Consider the following 20341-nt stretch of genomic DNA (forward strand, 5'->3'; position numbering starts at 1 on the left):
CGGTTTGTACCCCGCGTAAAACTGGCCTGGTGGCTCAGCAGTACGGCGAGTGGCTTGCAGTCGTTAGGTTGAGGATTTAAAATCCAGGTTTGTGGGGTTGACTCAACCCGTCATCCATCATCCTTCCTGGATCAATAAAACAATAACGTTATGGATAGACTCACCCCTGACAATGTAATGTTGAATTTAGACCACTGGCTGAGGGTTGTAAACAGGAGATGAGCACCAATGCTTCAATGCTCACTTGAGCAGGAAATCACTTTAACTTGGCTTTATGTGTGTGGAACCATCGTGATTGTGTGCGCGAGTACGTGAGTAGAGTATCTCACATCCCGGTTTGCGTGCGCTGCTCCTTTTGTGGCTCTGCTTGTGTACCTTGTATTTGTGACATGGATTATAAACGTGAACACTAACAAATAAAATCAAACAAAGCTGAGATGTGCTGAAAGAAGCATTGGACAGATGCATGCTTGGAATTACACTTAAAGACTGAGAGCTAGCACATTCGTCAGATCAAACTCCAATCACATTGACACTTCAGTAAAGTAAGCGTGGTTGGGGAGGACATGTCGCAAGAAAGGATGATGGCCGATGGGGACAAGGCTGGTGACAGAATGGCAGCTGAAGGAGGGAACCTCCTCCGAGAGGACGACCAATCACGTAGACGGAACGATATCAGCCCATGTGCAGGAGCAAGATGGGTTGTGGCATCACGGAACTGTGATGTGGAGAGGCTTCCTCCAGCAGTGGATAGAACATGTTTGATAATGATCACTGAGAATAATTCACTATTGTGATCGTTGAGATTTTGTATAATATTGTATTTTTGCACTTGAAGGCTTATGGTGTGGAGAAATAAAGAACTTAGAATGCATAATAGCACAACGAGTTACAGTCGCGCGTGTACATGACGGGCTTAATGCTGATGTGTTTTATATTTGTTTCTTGCAGGAGCTTGAGGCCAAACAGCAAGAGTTGGATGACCTCTCTGCGAAGAAGTCATCTTTGGAAGCGGTTAGTTATTCCCCTTGACCACTGGGCACTTTGTAGCTCGTGTACCTGCCCGGTGTAAACGTAATGCTTACCGTGTCACGTGCCCACAGTGAGGACAGTAGTGGCCAATGCACAATTGTTGGCGTGCTCTAATCTTACGGAGCAAAACTTGTGAGTATCTTTTATGCATTTGTTTTCTCTTGTTGAGTACGAATGTTCAGGTCACGTTACCAACAAGTATGTATGTGTTCTTGTTTCTTTTGGTGAAGCCACGTAGAAGGGAATCAATAAAATAATATAAATATAAAAAACAATACAATTTTATTGTTTTATATTTTTATTGTTTCCCTTCTACGTGACTTTACCGAAAGAACCAAGAATATGAATCCCTGGAGTCACGAAAGCTTTAAATAAAAAAGTATGTATGTGTATATCCTTTATTTAAACCAGGTGAGCACCCACTGATGTATCCTGACTAACTACCATGCACATGAGACAATCCTCTTCACTAAACTGTTTCCGTTCATCCTTTAAAACAACCAATCTCTTCTCCCTTGCCCATGTATGTGTAATGTAGCACTCAGAGACGCTGCCTTGCTTAAGTTATATATTTATTATATATTACAGTCCACCCGACTCGATGACGTGTCTCCAGGTGGACGCAGGTTGACTCTACACAACTGGGTGACTACGTAGCTGATACGCGACGCTCGCTATATAGCCGACTGACTCTACAGGAGCCGTGATGTAGTAGCCACAGCGAAGATATAGAACTTCTTCCCCAGCCTTCCAAGACGATGAGGGCGATCCACCGTGATGACCGCGACGACGGTGCGGACCACGACTCCCCACAGCGCCTCGAGCCGCGCTCCGCGCTGCCTTTTATTTCCCTCGGCTCTGCCACGCCCCTTATCCCAAACTCTCTCTTTTGCCTCACAATAACACCCCGGGGGTTCCATCTCTACCCCCCGCGTTGACTCCTCAGCCTGTTACCTCACTGGACCCCTGCCTGTCCTCATCGCTGCAATCCTTATTTACGGCCACAAGGCCCCGTACTGTCCTTACATATGTATGTTGAACTTTCTTTCGCACCGTACGTAGCCAATGATGCTAATCGGAAAGTTACTGCTACTCCCTAACCCCCACCCCCCAGCTACAACCAGTCCTACCCCAATGCCTATCACTTACCCCTATTACTACCCCAACTCCTATCACTTACCCCTACCCCTATAACTACCACAACCCCTGTCACTACCCCAACCCCTATCACTTACCCCTAACCCCTATTACTACCCCAACCCCTATCAGTTTCCCCTAAAGCTATCACTTACCCCTACCCCTATTACTACCCCAACTCCTATCACTTACCCCTACCCCTATTACTACCCCAACCCCTATCACTTACCCCTAACCACTATTACTACCCCAACCCCTGTCACTACCCCTATCACTACCCATACCCAAACCCCTCCTCAAAGCACTCCCACATATTCTCCTGTCACCATAACTCCATCACCACTTTTAATAACACAACTCTTTATTGCAAGCACTATCTTATCTACAATTGTATAATTCTCGCAAAGTGCCTTGGAATAAGGCACAATATAAATCTATGTAAGATAAGATTAGTAGGTTACTCTTCCGTGAACATCACTTGTTGATTCTGCTAACAATGTTGAGGACTCGGTTATACCAGGATGACTTTCATGTCATCCACACTGCTAAAATACTACAACACAGATGACGACAACTCATCCTGATCACCCACCCACTCGCTTGCTCACTCATAACAACATTCCTCGGCTCATTAGGGATTCTGAGTTTTTAACTTTCTCAATTATGTCCTAAAATGCAGCTATTTGTACAGGATTTCCCTGTGACATAAGATTTTAAAACCCAATTTGTTTTCCGATTGGATCACTCTGCAAATATGATTTTTTTTTTTCATTGTTCATTTCATTGGAATTTCTAGAGTAGTCATTGATATTGTTATTATTAGCTTTCTATTTCCCTTATATCTATATTCGTGAGTGTAGTTTTATTTGTATGTCCAGCGCTTTGAGATATTTCAGTATGAAGGCGCTTTATAAAATGGAGGTTATTATTTTTCTTTTTGCTTCTTACCTCGCACTACTTAACTTTGGCATTCCCTCCCATCATCTATTTTCCCCCAAGTTCTTATAATTCAAGAACCTTGTTGTCTCTTACTATAATAACTTTAACGGTGCCGTTTGTTGCTGGCTGCTTGACATTGTAGGCCTTTCGACCTGTGCTCAGCAACCACTCATCCCGTTTCAACAAACGGTAAATAAAATGTAACATTGTAATTCAAGCTAACCCGCAGAGGAAGGGTAGGTCGGTTACCTACAGAGCGTAGTCAATAGCAACGGGTAAGTATATCCGAGTAACTCACTCCAAGCTGAGTTAACCAACCCTCAGTGAGGCGGAGGTCGCTTACTCTGATGCTGTGTCAAAAGCACCTTACAAGATAAAAAACCAAGGCACTTATTCTGAGCTGGGGTAATCAACCCCCAGGGCAGGGTAGGTCAGTTACTCACAGAACACTGTCAATAGCAAGACATAAATGTAACTGAGCAACTTGACTTTCAACCGGGGAGACTGTCCATCAGGGCGGTGGTCACTCATTCAGATGAACTGTCAATAGAACCCGACAAGATATCAAACCAAGCAACTTATTCTGAGATGGGGTTCACCAACCCCCTGGGAGGAATAGGTCGGTTGGACACTGGGCTCTGCAGATGTTGATGGGCATGTGGGAACTGAGTTACCTACTAATTTAATTAATCTTATTAAAATACACTTCACTAAAATCATAATGAAAGTAAACAACTTGAGCCATTTAGACTAAACCAATTGATCATTGATTATATCAATGTATCAATCTGCTCAATAAACTTCAGTAATTCCTCATAGTCTTTATACTCATGATACTAACTAATCCTATTAACCAATTAACACTTTACTAGAATCACAACAACATTAAAATTACAGCTTCATTTCCAACGCAATACACCTTAATATGATTAATAATAGCATAACTGTTAAATAAATGCACTTTATAATGCTAATATGACCTGCCCATCATAACCAATCACCTGCCAATCAATGCTAATTATTAAACTGGATGATGTCATGGCACCTACTTAAGGACCTGGATCAGGAAGCTCTTTCATGTGTGATAGAGCTGAGCCTTTGCTATCACCTGATGATGATAGATGTAATCTCCAGCGAAACATATATCGAGAGAAAATTTCTAATTGTATTTGTTTTTCAACATTCCCCGGTTGCTGATAAACCAAGTCAATTGCCATATTTGCCCTTGGAAAAACTGAATTTGTTTGGCTCTGTTGGGCGGTAGAGGGTTATAGTTAAAATGTGGCATTGTACTGACACGATCTAACCCAACAGTAACTAACCGTGAATCATATTTGTCAATGTGATATTCGTATGAGCATTAATCTATTAGGCTACATCACATTAACAGAATGAAGCATTGATAACCAAAAAACAGATAACACAAAATATTAATTAATTTCAAGTACAGTAATATACATTTAAGCTGTGGAGTACACTATTGTTTAAGAGTAATTGTATTCGCAATGACTAACCAATTAAAACTTGATTTTATACAGTGCCATTCACACAAGGCCTCACGACGCCTTACGTAAAATAATGCAAGACTGAACAAATAAAATTGAATAAAACCCTCGATAGATAAAAGCATAAACAAATGACACTGAATAAAATTAAAGAATGTAAAAGGCACAGGACCTACACGGACGGGTGGTATGCAAGTGAAGATAAACACGTTTTAAGATGGGGACCTAAAAGACTCAACCGACTTGAGAGTCCCCAACGTTCTGCGAAGAGCGTTGCTCTGCAGATGAAGAGGAGACGGCTGCGCCTGGCTGCTGCTGAACGCTCTGTCGCCCACTGATCCCACGTGTGGCAAGGCACGCACAGGTGCCCAAGCAACACATTTGATTTCCTATTAGAGCCGCCTGGGAAGCAATTGGATTTTTAATATGAGAGAGAATGCTTCAAGGTAAAAAGGCCAATTTCCAAATATAGTCTTTAACCTTGGGACGTAACTTTTTTGCACGGCTATATATGCTTAGGAGTTGAATGCTAATATTGAGGTCTACTAGCCACGAGACGGCTTCAGCAGAAAGTTCGTGTCGTTTTTCTCTTCATTGAAGGAGAGCAGGCTACAGTGGTTTACTATACGGTGGATAGTTTGGGTTGCATAGCCACAGTTGCACTACTGTGGATTGTCTTTAATATTCCATTCATGAAGGAGATGTGCAACACCGGCCTGTAGATGTTCTGATGCGGTTGATGGTTCATCCGTGACTTCGAAGAATGGTAAAGCCATAACATAGGAATTTTAATGGACATTTAAATGTGGAATTGACTATAGATTTTGTGGTATCGTCTCAGTATATATTTTTTTACACAGTTGCTCAGCACAGGTCCCGAAGGCCCAAAACATCATTCGGCCCACCAGCAACAAACATCACTTGTGGAAGTTGTAAAAGATCTTTAAGAGTGTAACACGTTTCTTGAATTGAGCAATATTATTATAATTATTGTGAATAGCTTGGGGAATAGAGCCGACGATGGGAGGGGATTCCAAAATGGGAGCAGTGTGAGGGCAGGAGCAGAAATGCTTTTAAAAACAAACCCAGTGCGTATTTCTTCGTATCGACAATGGAAGGAAACAGTCACAATATAGGAGATTGCAATGATGGGCAAAGTTGTTCTCATTGAGAATTAAGTGTGAACCGGAATTCAAAACCAGTCCAGACTAGTCATAAAAATGTAACTTATTTATGAAAAAGAGCCGAAACCTACTTTGATAGATATTTATGATATATGATATTTATAATTCCCTCATCAAAACACTACACCATAGGGCCCGTTGCATCTCCGACCAGCACCACCTAGCTAGTGAGTTGGAGCACGTACACCAAGCCCTCAGGATGAACGGATACTCGGATTGTACAATCCACAAAGCTGCCTCCCCAGCGATGGGGAGACAACCTTCTGAGGAGCCAACCAAAACCATCACTTTGCCATACATAGCAGGCGTTACCAAAAAGATTTCCAAAATCTTGAACAAACACAGGATCCAGGTTCGTTTCAACACAGTACACAAAATCCGTGATTTAATCCCATCTGTAAAGGATGTGATTCCTGCCATGCAGTACCCTGGTGTCTACAGACTGAGTTGTGGTTGCGACAACAGCTACATTGGGGAAATGAAACGGACCGCGTTCGTGAACACAAGGCAGATGTGAAACACGGTAGGACCAATACATCGGCCCGTTGCTGATCATTGTTTTAACGCTGTGGGCTCACACGAAATAGATTTTTCCAAGACGGAGGTACTCTGCAAACCTACCGGCTACCTTCAGAGATTTGTTCATGAAGCCATCCAGACATATATAGACACAGACACAACTTCAACCGGGATGATGGGTACAAACTGAGCACTCATTGGAAGAACGTTATTAACCAGGTAAAGTCTTAACTGACTGTGATGTTTCCATCCTACCTGCCTATGTCAGCTGTTATTTCATGCTAATCTCTCACATTACATAGCCACTTCCATACCCAGTTACATGCTATTTTTTCACATTAACATCACTAGACCCAGCCACTTCTGTATGACCCTTGGGCTACACCCATTTCAAACCTTTTAAAAACAGTCTGCATCAGCAGCAGACCATGCGTTCCCACTTGATGACGGACGCTTGTGTTGCGCCCAAAACGTTGTGATTTACTTTATTTTATACCTACGTGACTTTACCGAAAGAACCAAAGAGTAGATATTTATGAGGTTTTATATACGTGTTAAAATTTGTTAAACGTCTTTTCAAGTCCCATCACCACAGTCATGTGTTTTTTTCCCAGTATAACAGGGCTGTTGTGGAGAGAGTAGAGGATTTCCCATACCTGGACAGTGTGCTTATGATCAGCTCTGTTTTCACTTCGAATCAATCGGGATCGCATCTTTTCATTTGCTCTGTAATGCTGTGTGGAAGCTCCCTGTCCTATTGCTCCATACGAAGCTCAGGGTCTTCTCAGCCACAGTTATGCCCTCTCTTCTTATGTTAGAAAAATGTTGACTACTTTAGAGGAACAGCTTGCGACATTCAGGCTGGCCTTCCTGCGATTCATCCTGGGTTTAACCAGGTCGGATTGTCTGAGGAGCTCACAAACCTTAGAAAGGTCTTGACATCAGTGAGCTTCTCCAGCAGGCGAGGCTGCATTGGTTGGATCATGTCGTCCACTTGCCCAGCCATCCCAAGCAGCTTCTGTTTGACCAGATCGGGGGTGCTAAATCGGCGCGACACACGATATGGGGCTGATTAGACTTGTGCCGATGACTGGTATCAGCGTTGTCAGAGATCAGCCTCTGAAGGAGGCTTGTTTGTGGAGGGCACTAATGGACAGTTGGAAGATTTGCCCTCCAACAACAGCGGGGGGCAAAGGAGTGACCTTCAACAAATGGAACTCCAGGGGTCACAGGAGGGAGCACAGGTGGTGCAGTCACAACTCCTCCGTCTGTACCATGACCGGCCAGCGAGCCTTCCACACTCCACGCAACAGCCTCACAGTGCACCTAGTCTGGCACAGGCGCTGTGCTGATGTCACCACCACTTAGTCGTGAATAGCTGCTGTTATAGTGTGGTGCTGGCCACCCACTCCTTTGTGTGCTTGTGCCAGCCTTCAGAGGTGCTACTCACAACAGTACTTGCCCCAACAGTCTATTAAGGCTATACGGGGGATCTTTGTCTTTGTTTTTTGTGTGACAGAGCATGGCAAGCACCCCCCTGAAGTTGGAGTGCGTGGCGCTGTACGGGAAGCTGCGGGAGGTGGAGGCGAAGCGCAATCAGATGCAGGCCGAGGATCAGGCCATGCTGACCCCCGAAGAGGAGAGAGAGCGACTGCTCAAGCAGGTGTGTTTCATAGAGCATTCATTATTTATTTATCTGCTTTTGCGTGTGTGCTCGCTGACAGCACTTGCCTCAACAGTCTGTTAAGGCTATATGGGGAATCTTTGTCTTTGTGTGTAGCCAAAGTCTGAGTGATTTATTTCTCAAATGAACATTGAGGTGCCCCTCTCTCGTTTACAGCCCTGAGCCAGTGGTGGAAATTCCACATTCCTATGATGAGGACGAGTCTGTACAGGACAACCGCTGGTGATTTCCCCAAAGTGGTGCTAATTTTATAGACCCCGGAGGGAAGGATGATGGGCCGAGTCAACAGCCCAACCAGGAATTGAACTCACAACCTCCCGAATTGAACCACCTGGCCGCAGAGAGAGTAATAAATTAATATCTGCGCAACGATGCTGATAATTATTTTTTATGTATTATATAATTTTGCATCGAACTAAGGCTTACATCCAACAGACAGGATCCTTGCCGATAAACATTTGCCAGTTCACCAATCATTGATTGGTTTAAGCAAGTCCCGACTGCTGATGAGACATTGCATGTGAAGTACCCGTCGAGGACGCTTGACAACGGAGTTGAGGCACACGTATATTTATTTAACAAGTTGCCAGTACAGGACAGCCCTAGAGGGGGTAGCGGCCCCCTCACCCGTATAACTCAGGGAATACCCCTAGCTATCCATAGCCTATCCCCTGAGTCCTCCACTAAGAGCTAGGGGAGGCTGTCTGGCCCGACACTGGTAATCGGGCTCGGTACCCGGAGTCCCAGAGCACTGGCTCTGGTTCACGGGACCACGCCACTGGCTCGAGCCTGATCCCGTGGGGCCCTGATAAGGGCGGCGATCAGGGGGAGTCCAGGGCTCTAGCTACGACGTCTTCCGACTTCTTAGCTTAACTATAACATAACTGACTAAGCCCATATAACGACCCCTTTTTATACCCAACCCTCCTTGAGGGGTGGGGCCCCGGGGGATCGTAACGCCGAACCAGCCCCCCCCCAGGGTGTCTGGCTCGGACGTCGCAGAGGGCATCTCCCTGTGCACACACGTAGCCCCGCCCACTGTGTTTCTTTCCCATAGGCTGCCATGCATAACGGCCCTCTCTCCAACATCCCTACATCACTCCCCCCCGCATAGCTCGCAGCCGTCCCGGCTGCAACAATTTCAACAAATGAATCTTTACCCCTTGACTCCCCCCGTGTGTGCCCCATTTTTTCCATTTAACAGAACGAGAATTAAACAACAACACTAACAATGCCCCTAAAGGGAGAACAAACCGACGCGCCCCCCCCCCCGAATAAATACGAAATCCGTAGAGGCAAGATATGTACATTTCCCGGAACCCCAGCGCACGCACAACACGCACACAAGACGCACACACACACACAGCCATAATACAACAACGCGCCAAGAGCGCCACACGAACGCAGCGTCCAGCAACAATAGCACACGAAAGTGTACCAGAAAACGCAAAAAAAATAAAAAAAATTTTCTTCTTATTTTCGTTTCGTTTTCACTTCTTGTTCGCGTTCCAGTGTTTTTATAAGAGTCTGCGCATTTTAGCGCGCGTCCTTGCCGCAGGCCCGTCACAAGGGCCAACCTCAGATGGCGGACCATTCGGTGGCCGCTGTCCCATCCGAGGCGAGTCCGCAATTGGAGTGGCGGGACCCTCGGCATCCCCCGTGAGGGATGTGCGCGAGCCCGTCATTCCGGGAGAACCTGGGGGCGGGGCAACCGGCAAGACGTCAGGTGAGATCAACAGAGGCGGACCCTCCGGGTCGGTCGACCCCTCACATGCTTGGCCCTGCGCGTGTGGAGCAGAGTCCCGCACCGCAACGAAGGGTTTTAGTCTAGAGGGGTGAACGAACCACCGGCGCCTCCCCCACTTGATACGAACGCACTGCGGTCGCAAAACCTCGACCACCTCGACGGGGCCCCGCCATGGCCGTACCAGTTTCGAGGAGGTCGCAAGCGGTACCTGGGGACAGTGCAGCCATGCCCTGTCCCCTGGCTTCCACTGCAGCACGTGCGCGCGCGCGAGTCTGAGGCGCTCATTCGCCTTTTGGCGCATGCGGGAATTGAGCATGGCAGCATCCCGCGCCTCAGTTAGCTTTTGAAGGTTAAATTTAACGTGCTCGTCCAATTTAATTTTACCTAGAGGCGCGGGGATCTGCAGCTGTGCCCGAACAGGTGGGTCATGTTCGCGACCATACATGAGAAAGAAGGGTGAAAATCCCGTGGCAGCATGGGGGGCCAATCGATATGCTGCCAGGACCCCTTGAATTTGCAAGTCCCAATTGGTCTGTGACTCCGAAACCAGGTGCGACAACATAGACGTGATGGTACGATGCAGACGCTCGACCATCCCGTCAGTTTGTGGGTGATAGGGAGAGGTACGAATCTTCTTTGTACCTAGGAGATCACAGACTTGTTTGAGGAGGTTCCCGGAAAAATTTTTACCCTGGTCGGTCAGCAGCCGCTCCGGAGCACCTTTGTCCATGACGTAGCCTTGGACAAAGGCGTCCACGATGGCTGCTGCCGACTGATTTGCCAGGGGCCAGGCCATAGGCCAGCGTGTGAAGTATTCGACCCCTGTTAGCAAATATCTATTGCCCCTAGGGGTGGCGGGAAACGGCCCCAGGATATCCAACGCTACGAGTTCGTTCACCCTGGAGACTGTGATGGACTGCAACGGCGGGTTCGACTCCCGAGCTGGTGGTTTGCGTTGCGCACACCGGGGGCATGCTGCCAGGAGATCCGTGACATCCCGTGTCATGCCCGGCCAAAAAAAATCCAGCTGGAGCGAGGCGAGGGTCTTTTGGGTACCCAGGTGGAGGAGGCGCTCATGAGCAGCCCACACCACCTTACCCCGTAACCCCGCAGGAACTACCAGCCGGTGACGGTGGGATTTACCGTCCCAATGCATGAGCAAGCCCGCGTGTATTTCCCAATTGTCGGCATCACCCGTCCCACACCCCCTCTCCCTGGCGCGACGACGCAGCGCGAGGAGGGAGGCGTCCTCCATCTGGAGGCGTCCCCACTCAATCACAGGCAACCCAAGCAGGGAATCCCTTCCCTGTTTCCCGATCTCATCGGGGAGCGATGTGTCAACATCGGCGGCGGCCGCCAGGACTGGAACCGTCATGTCCCCAGCTGGCTTGCAACGCCCCGACCCCAGGAGGCATGCGCATTCGGAGGTGGTTGGCATGCGCGACAGAGCGTCCGCATTTGTGTGGCGAATGCCCTTACGATAGGTGGTGTCAAAATCGAAATCCTGGAGGACCTCCAGCCATCGGGACAATTGTCCCGATGGCTGTTGAACCTTCAGGGCGTACTGCAGTGCCGCATGATCCGTACGGACAGTGAAATGCTGACCGTACAGATATGGGCGGTACTGTTGGATGAAGAAAACAATTGCCAACAGTTCTCTACGGGTGACACAATATTTTTGCTCCGCTGGAGACAACACCCGACTGCCGTACGCAACCACCCGTTCCACGCCATCAACCACCTGGGAAAGCACGCCTCCGATACCTGTGTTGCTCGCGTCGGTGTCGAGCAAAAACGGCCTCGAAAAATCGGGGTAAGTCAAAGGAGGAGCCTTCACCAATGCATCCCGAAGGGAGCAGAAAGCTACTTCCTCATCCCGACCCCAGTGGAACCGAACCCCTTTTGATGTCAAAGCATGTAGGGGTTTGGCAATTGTAGCAAAATTAGCGACGAACCGTCGGTAATATGAAGCGAAGCCAATAAAACTCCTCACCTCCCCCACCGAGGTCGGAATTGGCCAGGAGCTGACACACTGCGTTTTGGCGGGATCGGTAGCAATACCCGAGCGCCCCACGATGTGCCCCAAATAACGCACTGACTCGCGAAACAAATAGCATTTTTGGGGCTTAAATTTCAAATTAGCAGCCCGCATCCTTTGGAAAACCGCCCGCAGCCTCTGGAGATGTTCGTCAAAGGTTCTTCCAAAAACAATTACGTCATCCAAATAAATCAGGCACGATTCCCATTGCAATCCAGCCAAAACCAATTCCATCAACCGCTGGAAGGTTGCCGGCGCTGAGTGTAAGCCCATCGGCAACCGGTTGAATTGGAACAGGCCGTGCGGTGTACGGAAAGCGGTTTTAGGCTTCGAATCATCGTCCAGAGGAAGCTGCCAGAATCCCGAAAGTAAATCTAGTGTGGAGAAGAATCGCGCTCCCGCCAAGGCGTCCAGCGATTCGTCCATCCGTGGGAGCGGGTATGCGTCGGCAACCGAAACCTTATTAAGGCGACGGAAATCTACGCAAAACCGCAACGAGCCATCCTGTTTCTTAACCAGGACAATCGGTGCTCCCCAAGGGCTGGTAGAGGGAGAGATAATGTCGGCGGCTAACATGTCATCGACAGCCGATTTGACATGGTCCTTTTCGGCGGGACTCAACCGAAAAGGATTTTGGCGAATAGGCGCGCTGTCACCCGTGTCAATATGGTGACGCAGCAGGTGAGTACAACCCAAATCGTATTTATTCCGACTGAAAACGTCGGAAAATTCCTTTAGCAGCGATCTAAGCCGTTGGCGCTCTAAATTGGACAGGTTCGTCGATCCCGCACAAAGCGCGTCGAGCCACCCTTCATCGCCGTCCGAATGCGGGTGCGTCCGAGCAGCAGTGTCAATGTGGTTCACGGCAGGTTCCTCGCAGGGCACCGGCGTCGCGTGAGCGAGCACAGTCCCTTGGGGAACCACTACTGTCTGCGACCCGACATTGAGGACCGCGATGAAGGGATCCTCGTCCCCCCTTACGATGGTCTGGGCCGGAATTAAATGAGGCCCATTAACCCCGGCCCTAGACGGCCCCAGCACAACACCCTGATCCCCAACACCCTTAGCGAAGGGCCTACGAAGTTTAAGAGGTACCAGCATTTGTGCCCCCGGCGGCACACGCACTGTTTTTACGACGAACGCCGGTACCGTCGCGAACGCCGTCCGAGTCGCTACAGGGGAAGGCAGGAACGCCATACGTCGCCCCGACGGAAGCTCAATGCATCCTTGGTCGATCAAAATACGAATTGGCATCCTGCCCAAGAAGTCCGTCCCCAGCAGGCACGGAACTGCCAGTGAGGAGGAGACAAAAATCGGCCCCGACAATTTGATGTCCCCGATAGAAATTTGCGCTCGAATCTGTCCCACGATGCCGAGAGAGCCCCCGTTAGCGGCATAGAAAGGGACATTAACCGGTAGCAAAGGACGGCTCTGCACCGGTAGAATATTGTAAATTAGTTCCGAAATAATTGTCGCCGATGCCCCTGTATCGACTATGATGCGTACCTCCACCCCATCAATGTAACCGACCACGGCCGACGATCCCGACGCCGCGGCCACCACGCGATGGGCCAACACGGACCACCGCTCGGGCTCGATTTGAGTCCCCGCAGTGATCCGCGCCGGTCCATCGCAGCGCCCCACCGGCCCCCCGTTCGTTACGGTGCGAGAGTGTGCGACAGGTGGGTGCGTTGGCCAAACATGTGAGGTGCCGCGACTCGCCGGATCATGGTGCTGGAGCTTGGGAGGAGGAAGAGGAGGGCCGGCGTCCTGTCGAGGCGTCGTCCCCCGCTGTCGAGGAGAACGGCACCCCGAGGCGACATGGCCCCGGATGCCGCAGTTGAAGCACCGCGGGAGCGCCGATGGAGACGATGGACGGTCGAAACGCCTCGGCCCGTCCCGACCCGGCCGCGCCCCCGTCGTCTGTTGCCGTCGATGGTCGACGGCATAAAGTTCTTCTGACGGAAGGGTGGCTGCAGCCACCGCACGCCCAGCCGATGCCCTGTTTGCCTTTCGCCGCTGCTGCAGAAGGTTGGCGTGGAGGAGTCGCGCAGCCTGGAGGGAGGTCATTTCTGCATCCCCTTGTGCGATGACGACGATGTCGAGGTCGTCCGCCAAGAGGAGGATCTTCTCCGCGACCATTGCGTCCACGCCGTCGTCGTCCATGCGGGGAAAGGCTGTTTTTGCCAGCGCCAGAAGACTTGTCCGGAAGGCCAGAGGCGACTCTTTTTCACCCCGCCTGCGATCGTAGAACTGCTGACGGCATTCGGCTGAAGGTCCATAGACCCCGGCCAGCAGCTGTAGCGCCATTGGTAGTGTAGCCCGCTTCTCTTTTGGCGCCGACGTGAGTGCGGCGAGCGCGTCCCCATCGAGGAGCGCCGGCAGCGCGCAAAGGGCCTCCTCGTCGGACCACCGCGCCATCTCCTGATGGGCGAGGAAGCGTCGCCGGAAGCCGCCCCAGTCACCCTCCGCACCGATGAATTCCTTCAGCGGGGGCAGCCTTTGGTGAAGCGCAGCGGTCGATGTGGACTCCCGCAGGTTGCTTTCACCTCCCTTTGGCGGTGCCTCGGCGCGACTGGCCGATGGCATCGCCTGTCGCGGCAGCGATGACGCATCCTTCGGCTGCGATGACGCTGCAGCCCCGGCGACGGCGATGTCGGAGCCGATGTCTAAGCTGGCCACGCCCCGAACAGCCGCGGCGTCCATGGCGGGAAATTCAAATTGTGAAGTCGCTGAAATGGCGGGAAAGTGCTCCGGCCGCCGGTTCTCCTCGCCCTGCGGTGGACCACCAGCCCCCAACCGCGTAATGCCTTCCAGTGTGGCGGCAGCGGCATAAAGTAGCTCCGCCAGTCGTTCGTGAGCCAGTCGTAGTGCATCTGGCTGCGGCCCCTCTCCATGCTGACGTCCCGGTGAGAAGGCGCCAGGCTCCGGCTGCACCCCATCTTGTTGCTCTGTCTCGGGCTCGGCGATCTCCGCGGCGTCCTCCTCTTGTGGTACCCTGGTCCGAGCTGTATGGCGCGTTTCCATTTTTACCACTTCTGACGCCAGATGAAGTACCCGTCGAGGACGCTTGACAACGGAGTTGAGGCACACGTATATTTATTTAACAAGTTGCCAGTACAGGACAGCCCTAGAGGGGGTAGCGGCCCCCTCACCCGTATAACTCAGGGAATACCCCTAGCTATCCATAGCCTATCCCCTGAGTCCTCCACTAAGAGCTAGGGGAGGCTGTCTGGCCCGACACTGGTAATCGGGCTCGGTACCCGGAGTCCCAGAGCACTGGCTCTGGTTCACGGGACCACGCCACTGGCTCGAGCCTGATCCCGTGGGGCCCTGATAAGGGCGGCGATCAGGGGGAGTCCAGGGCTCTAGCTACGACGTCTTCCGACTTCTTAGCTTAACTATAACATAACTGACTAAGCCCATATAACGACCCCTTTTTATACCCAACCCTCCTTGAGGGGTGGGGCCCCGGGGGATCGTAACGCCGAACCAGCCCCCCCCCAGGGTGTCTGGCTCGGACGTCGCAGAGGGCATCTCCCTGTGCACACACGTAGCCCCGCCCACTGTGTTTCTTTCCCATAGGCTGCCATGCATAACGGCCCTCTCTCCAACATCCCTACACATGTCAAACACTGCATGTCAAAACCGGTCCAGAGTTTGCTTCTATTAAAATAAAACTTTAAAGATATGTACTCTGAGAAAATCATGTGGCCGAGGGGATCTGTGTAATGAAAGTCTTCTTTTCTCTGTGGCGAGAGACAAATGTGGAAAGCAGGAGGTGCATATTGTGCGATTATTTTGAATGTAGTTTGCCAGGTAATGAAAGTTTTTTTTTATGTGATCAATGTGTCATTTGTCAGGTTAAGGAAGACAACCAAGAAATAGCCAGCATGGACAGACAGTAAGAGCAGTTTCCTTTCATCAGGGGTTCACGCTGTTGAACTTGTTCGGCAATATCTCAACAAGAGTAACCACTTCTCCAGCGCAACGTTTCACTTGCAACAACAACAACGATAATATAATGGACTGGTATATGACTGATGGACTCAGCAGTGTAACAATTAAACGATTTTAATCGAATCCTACACCCCATTGTATGAATTGAACTATGGTTGAAAGTATATATGCATTTTTTGGATTTCTGTAAATTGTATGCCGATTGTAACAATTATGCTAATGGCGGAAACAAGGTGGAACATATGAGATGGCTCATATAAAGGAGACTACAAATAAGATAAGATATATATATATATATAAAGGTTATTGAATTGCTTCCCAAAATTGTCGCAAATTCATCTGATCACACCGCAGTGAATGATGCATGCCCTGCAATGTCCGCAGTGCACGTTGAATTTTTCGGCAAAGTTGTACTACATTGTGACAAATGAATTCACATGCGTCAGGTTGTCAGAAGTGAAGGAAAAAATCGGCCACCTGAATGAGGAGATTGGGCAATTGGAGAATGACATGGAGGAACACCAGGGTAAGGAACGCTACAGCAGTGGCACCTGCACACACACATGCGTTGCATGTCACCTGGCTTTGTGGATTAACCTTGCTAGAAAATAAATAATCAACATCCCTGTGCAAGAACTGGTCTCATCAATTATTAGCCCACTCCTCAGTCGTCGCGGGTGAAGTGGCGGGCAGTACTCATGGGACCACATGCATATCGGCCAAGTAAACTGCTAACTTGAAGAAATGTATAACGTATTTTTTATTATTAGTATGCTTGTTTACCCAGGAAAGCCTCAATAATCTTTTTTTCAGGAGGGTCCTGCCAAGTATTTGCTCGTGGTGTACAGTGCATCACAATCTTTTTATTCATTTATTTGTTGTAAATTTCCTTCATTCATGTTTTCCGACACAAGGTAGCATTTCTAACAATAAACATCGCCCGGGGTTGCAGATTGTGTGCATCCTTAATTATAGAGCCTATTGTTTGACTTTCGACAGTGTTGGCTGGGTAATTTTCTTTTTTTTTTATAAACAAGAAGAAGGGTGGGGAGATAGAGGGAGGGATGGGGGTGTAAAGGGGTCAAGCACTAACGTATGGGGGGAGCGTGACGCCGCGCTGTGCGCGTTTCGGTTGAAGCGGGGGGGGGGGGAGGGAACCTCATGCAATTGCCGAGGTTGGGTGTCCCAGCGACACTGGGCCTGTATGTCCCAGACGTAGAGAGGGGGTTTGAAAGGGACTTGATCTCTGTTTTATGTACTTAAACGATACATATACTTGATAGCATACACTTAAACGCGTTTTGGAATTATCCCTGTTTTTGTTTATCTGGGTAACCCGCCCCCCCCTTACACCCCTCTCGTTGCCCCGAATAGTTAAGAGTTGAAGATGATTCCCGTCCGATGTTTTCCTTTCATATTTTTGTGTTTCTGTCTATCCCACAAGAGCTCTACATTTTAACCTCTCTCTGCATGTTTTTGTCTTTTCATTTCTAACCAATGTAGAAGGTAAGATTATTTGTCAAACTTCTTCCTCTTTAATATTCCTCCTCCGGTTTGCTGAAAAAAAACAAATCAATTGGCACATTTGCTCATGATGTGACAACTTCATATGATTGGCTCTGTCGGGTGCTGGAGGGTTATACTTACAGAAATGTATATTGTATGTATCTACATAATGTGACCCAAAATAAGAATAATTTAAATGCGCACAGTATTCACTCTCTCGTAAGGAGAGCAACTCAGAAGCGCGAGGAACCGCAGACAAAGCGGGAAGGCAGCCATGCCGTAAGCCGGTGACAACAGTTTCCAAACCTCTGCGGTCCCCTATATATGTTTGGTGTTATCGCCCAATTAATGAGTGAGAGGAAATCGGAGAACCAGGAGAAGACCCACAAGTGCAAAGGGAAAAACATTATCCCGTACAGACAACAGGTGGGGTCACCATTTTTGTTGTAGTGCATTTTTCTAGCAAGCAAGGGTTACAGGCTCCTCCTGGACGCCCACGGGAAGGGAATGTCGCGAAATGTGCGTGATCCACCAACCCTGCTGGATTACAAGCCACTTGCATAGCCACCACCACCCAACTAAAAGAAACCAATCATGAATCAAGGTGCTTTCAATTGAATATTAATGGTCGGGTAGTGAAACATGTTATAACAAATGCCTTCTGTGCTTTTATATTTAAATTGCCCATTTACATACATGTCGGTGTGTGTGTTTTTTATATAAAGGTGAACGCAATCAGAAGTATAAAGAGCTTAAGAAGAGGGAAGAAAGCATGGATGGTAAGTTGTGAATATCTGGCTTAGAGGAATCTATCCTTGTAATATTCCTGTCTGATGAGCGGGCATGTTTATAGCCATTTAGATCCATAATAGAGGTTTTTGGGTTAGATCGCGTACATTTATTTAGAGTCGCCACTGTAATATTTTGAGCAATGTTCCCATGTATATTACAAATTACTTTGCTTTATCAAATATAGAAAACTAGCAGAAGTACCCGGCGTTGCCCGGGTGAAAAATATATTTCTTAATAATAACCGTACATATATACACCAAAGGTATTGTCAAAGCCCGGTGGGCTTTGACAATACCTTTCACCACTCACAACTCACCCTCACCATTCACCCTCACAACTCACCAATCTCCCTCACCAATCTCCCTCACCACTCACCCTCACCACTCACCGTCACTACTCACCAATCACCAATCACCAAACACCCTCCCCACTCACTCTCACCACTGTCCCGCACCACTCTCCCTCACCACTCACCACTCACTCTCACCATTCACCCTGACCATTCAGCCTCATCACTCACCCTCACCACTCACCGTCACAACCACGACTCACCTTCACCACTCACCCTCACCACCCTCACCACTCACCCTCACCACTCAACCTCACCCTCACTACTCACCATTCATCCTGACCAATCACCACTGACCAATCACCACCCACCACTCTCCACTCAACCTCACCACTCAACCTCACCACTCACCCTCACCACTCACCCTCAAAACTAACCACTCTCTCACCACTCACTCTCACCACTCAGCACTCACCCTCACCACTCACCCTCACCACTCACCCCTCACCGCTCACCACTCACCCATCACCACTCACAACTGCCACTCACCCTCACCACTCACCCTCACAACAACCACTCACCCTCACTGCTCACCACTCACCCTTAGCACTCACCCTCACCACTCACCCTGACCACTCACCCTCACCACTAACCCTCACCCCTTACCACTCAACCTCACCACTAACCCTCACCATCACCACTCACCCTTACTACTCACCACTCAACCTCACCACTCTTTGTCACCACTCAGCCTCACCACTCACCCCTCACCATCACCACTCACCCTCACCACTCTCCCTCACCACTCACCACTCACTCTCACAATTCACCCTCACCATTCAGCCTCACCACTCACCCTCACCACTTACCCTCACCACTCACCGTCACAACCACGACTCACCCTCACCACTCACCCTCACCACTCAACCTCACCCTCACTACTCACCATTCATCCTGACCAATCACCACCCACCACTCTCCACTAACCCTCACCACTCAACCTCACCACTCACCCTCACCACTCACCCTTACCACTCAACCTCACCACTAACCCTCACCATCACCACTCACCCTTACTACTCACCCTCACCACTAACCCTCACCACTCACCCTTACCACTCAACCTCACCACTAACCCTCACCATCACCACTCACCCTTACTACTCACCACTCAACCTCACTACTCTTCGTCACCACTCACCCTCACCACTCACCCCTCACCATCACCACTCACCCTCACCACTCTCCCTCACCACTCACCACTCACTCTCACCATTCACCCTCACCATTCAGCCTCACCACTCACCCTTACCACTCACCCTCACCACTCACCGTCACAACCACGACTCACCCTCACCACTCAACCTCACCCTCACTACTCACCATTCATCCTGACCAATCACCACTGACCAATCACCACCCACCACTCTCCACTAACCCTCACCACTCAACCTCACCACTCACCCTCACCACTCACCCTCAAAACTAACCACTCTCTCACCACTCACCCTCACCACTCAGAACTCACCCTCACCACTCACCCTCACCACTCACGCTCACAACTCACCGCTCACCACTCACCCATCACCACTCACAACTGCCACTCACCCTCACCACTCACCCTCACCACTCACGCTCACCACTCACCACTCACCCCTCACCGCTCACCACTCACCCATCACCGCTCACAACTGCCACTCACCGTCACCACTCACCCTCACAACAACCACTCACCCTCACCGCTCACCACTCACCTTCAGCACTCACCCTCACCAGTCACCCTCACCACTCACCCTCACCACTAACCATCACCACTCACCCTTACTACTCACCACTTAACCTCACCACTCTTCATCACCACTCACCCTCACCACTCACCCCTCACCATCACCACTCACCCTCACCACTCTTCGTCAGCACTCACCACTCACCCCTCACCATCACCACTCACCCTCACCACTCTCCCTCACCACTCACCACTCACTCTGACCATTCACCCTCACCATTCA

General features: G+C 49.6%; 1 protein-coding gene across 2 annotated transcripts in view; it reads left to right on the top strand.

The window, feature by feature from the left end:
* Positions 1–20341, top strand: part of IFT74 (intraflagellar transport 74) — a 54311-nt gene that overhangs the window by 15090 nt on the left and 18880 nt on the right. For both annotated transcript variants that reach the window (XM_061567430.1, XM_061567431.1), the window contains exons 10-14: positions 952–1014; positions 7836–7979; positions 15649–15689; positions 16192–16271; positions 17977–18030. In XM_061567430.1, the coding sequence (XP_061423414.1) occupies positions 952–1014; positions 7836–7979; positions 15649–15689; positions 16192–16271; positions 17977–18030 (382 nt within the window). The remainder of the gene's footprint in view (positions 1–951; positions 1015–7835; positions 7980–15648; positions 15690–16191; positions 16272–17976; positions 18031–20341) is intronic.

This window comes from Lethenteron reissneri, chromosome 39, assembly GCF_015708825.2.
Source record: "Lethenteron reissneri isolate LAM-NWPU_2019-01 chromosome 39, ASM1570882v1, whole genome shotgun sequence".
Classification (NCBI taxonomy): Eukaryota; Metazoa; Chordata; class Hyperoartia; order Petromyzontiformes; family Petromyzontidae; genus Lethenteron; species Lethenteron reissneri.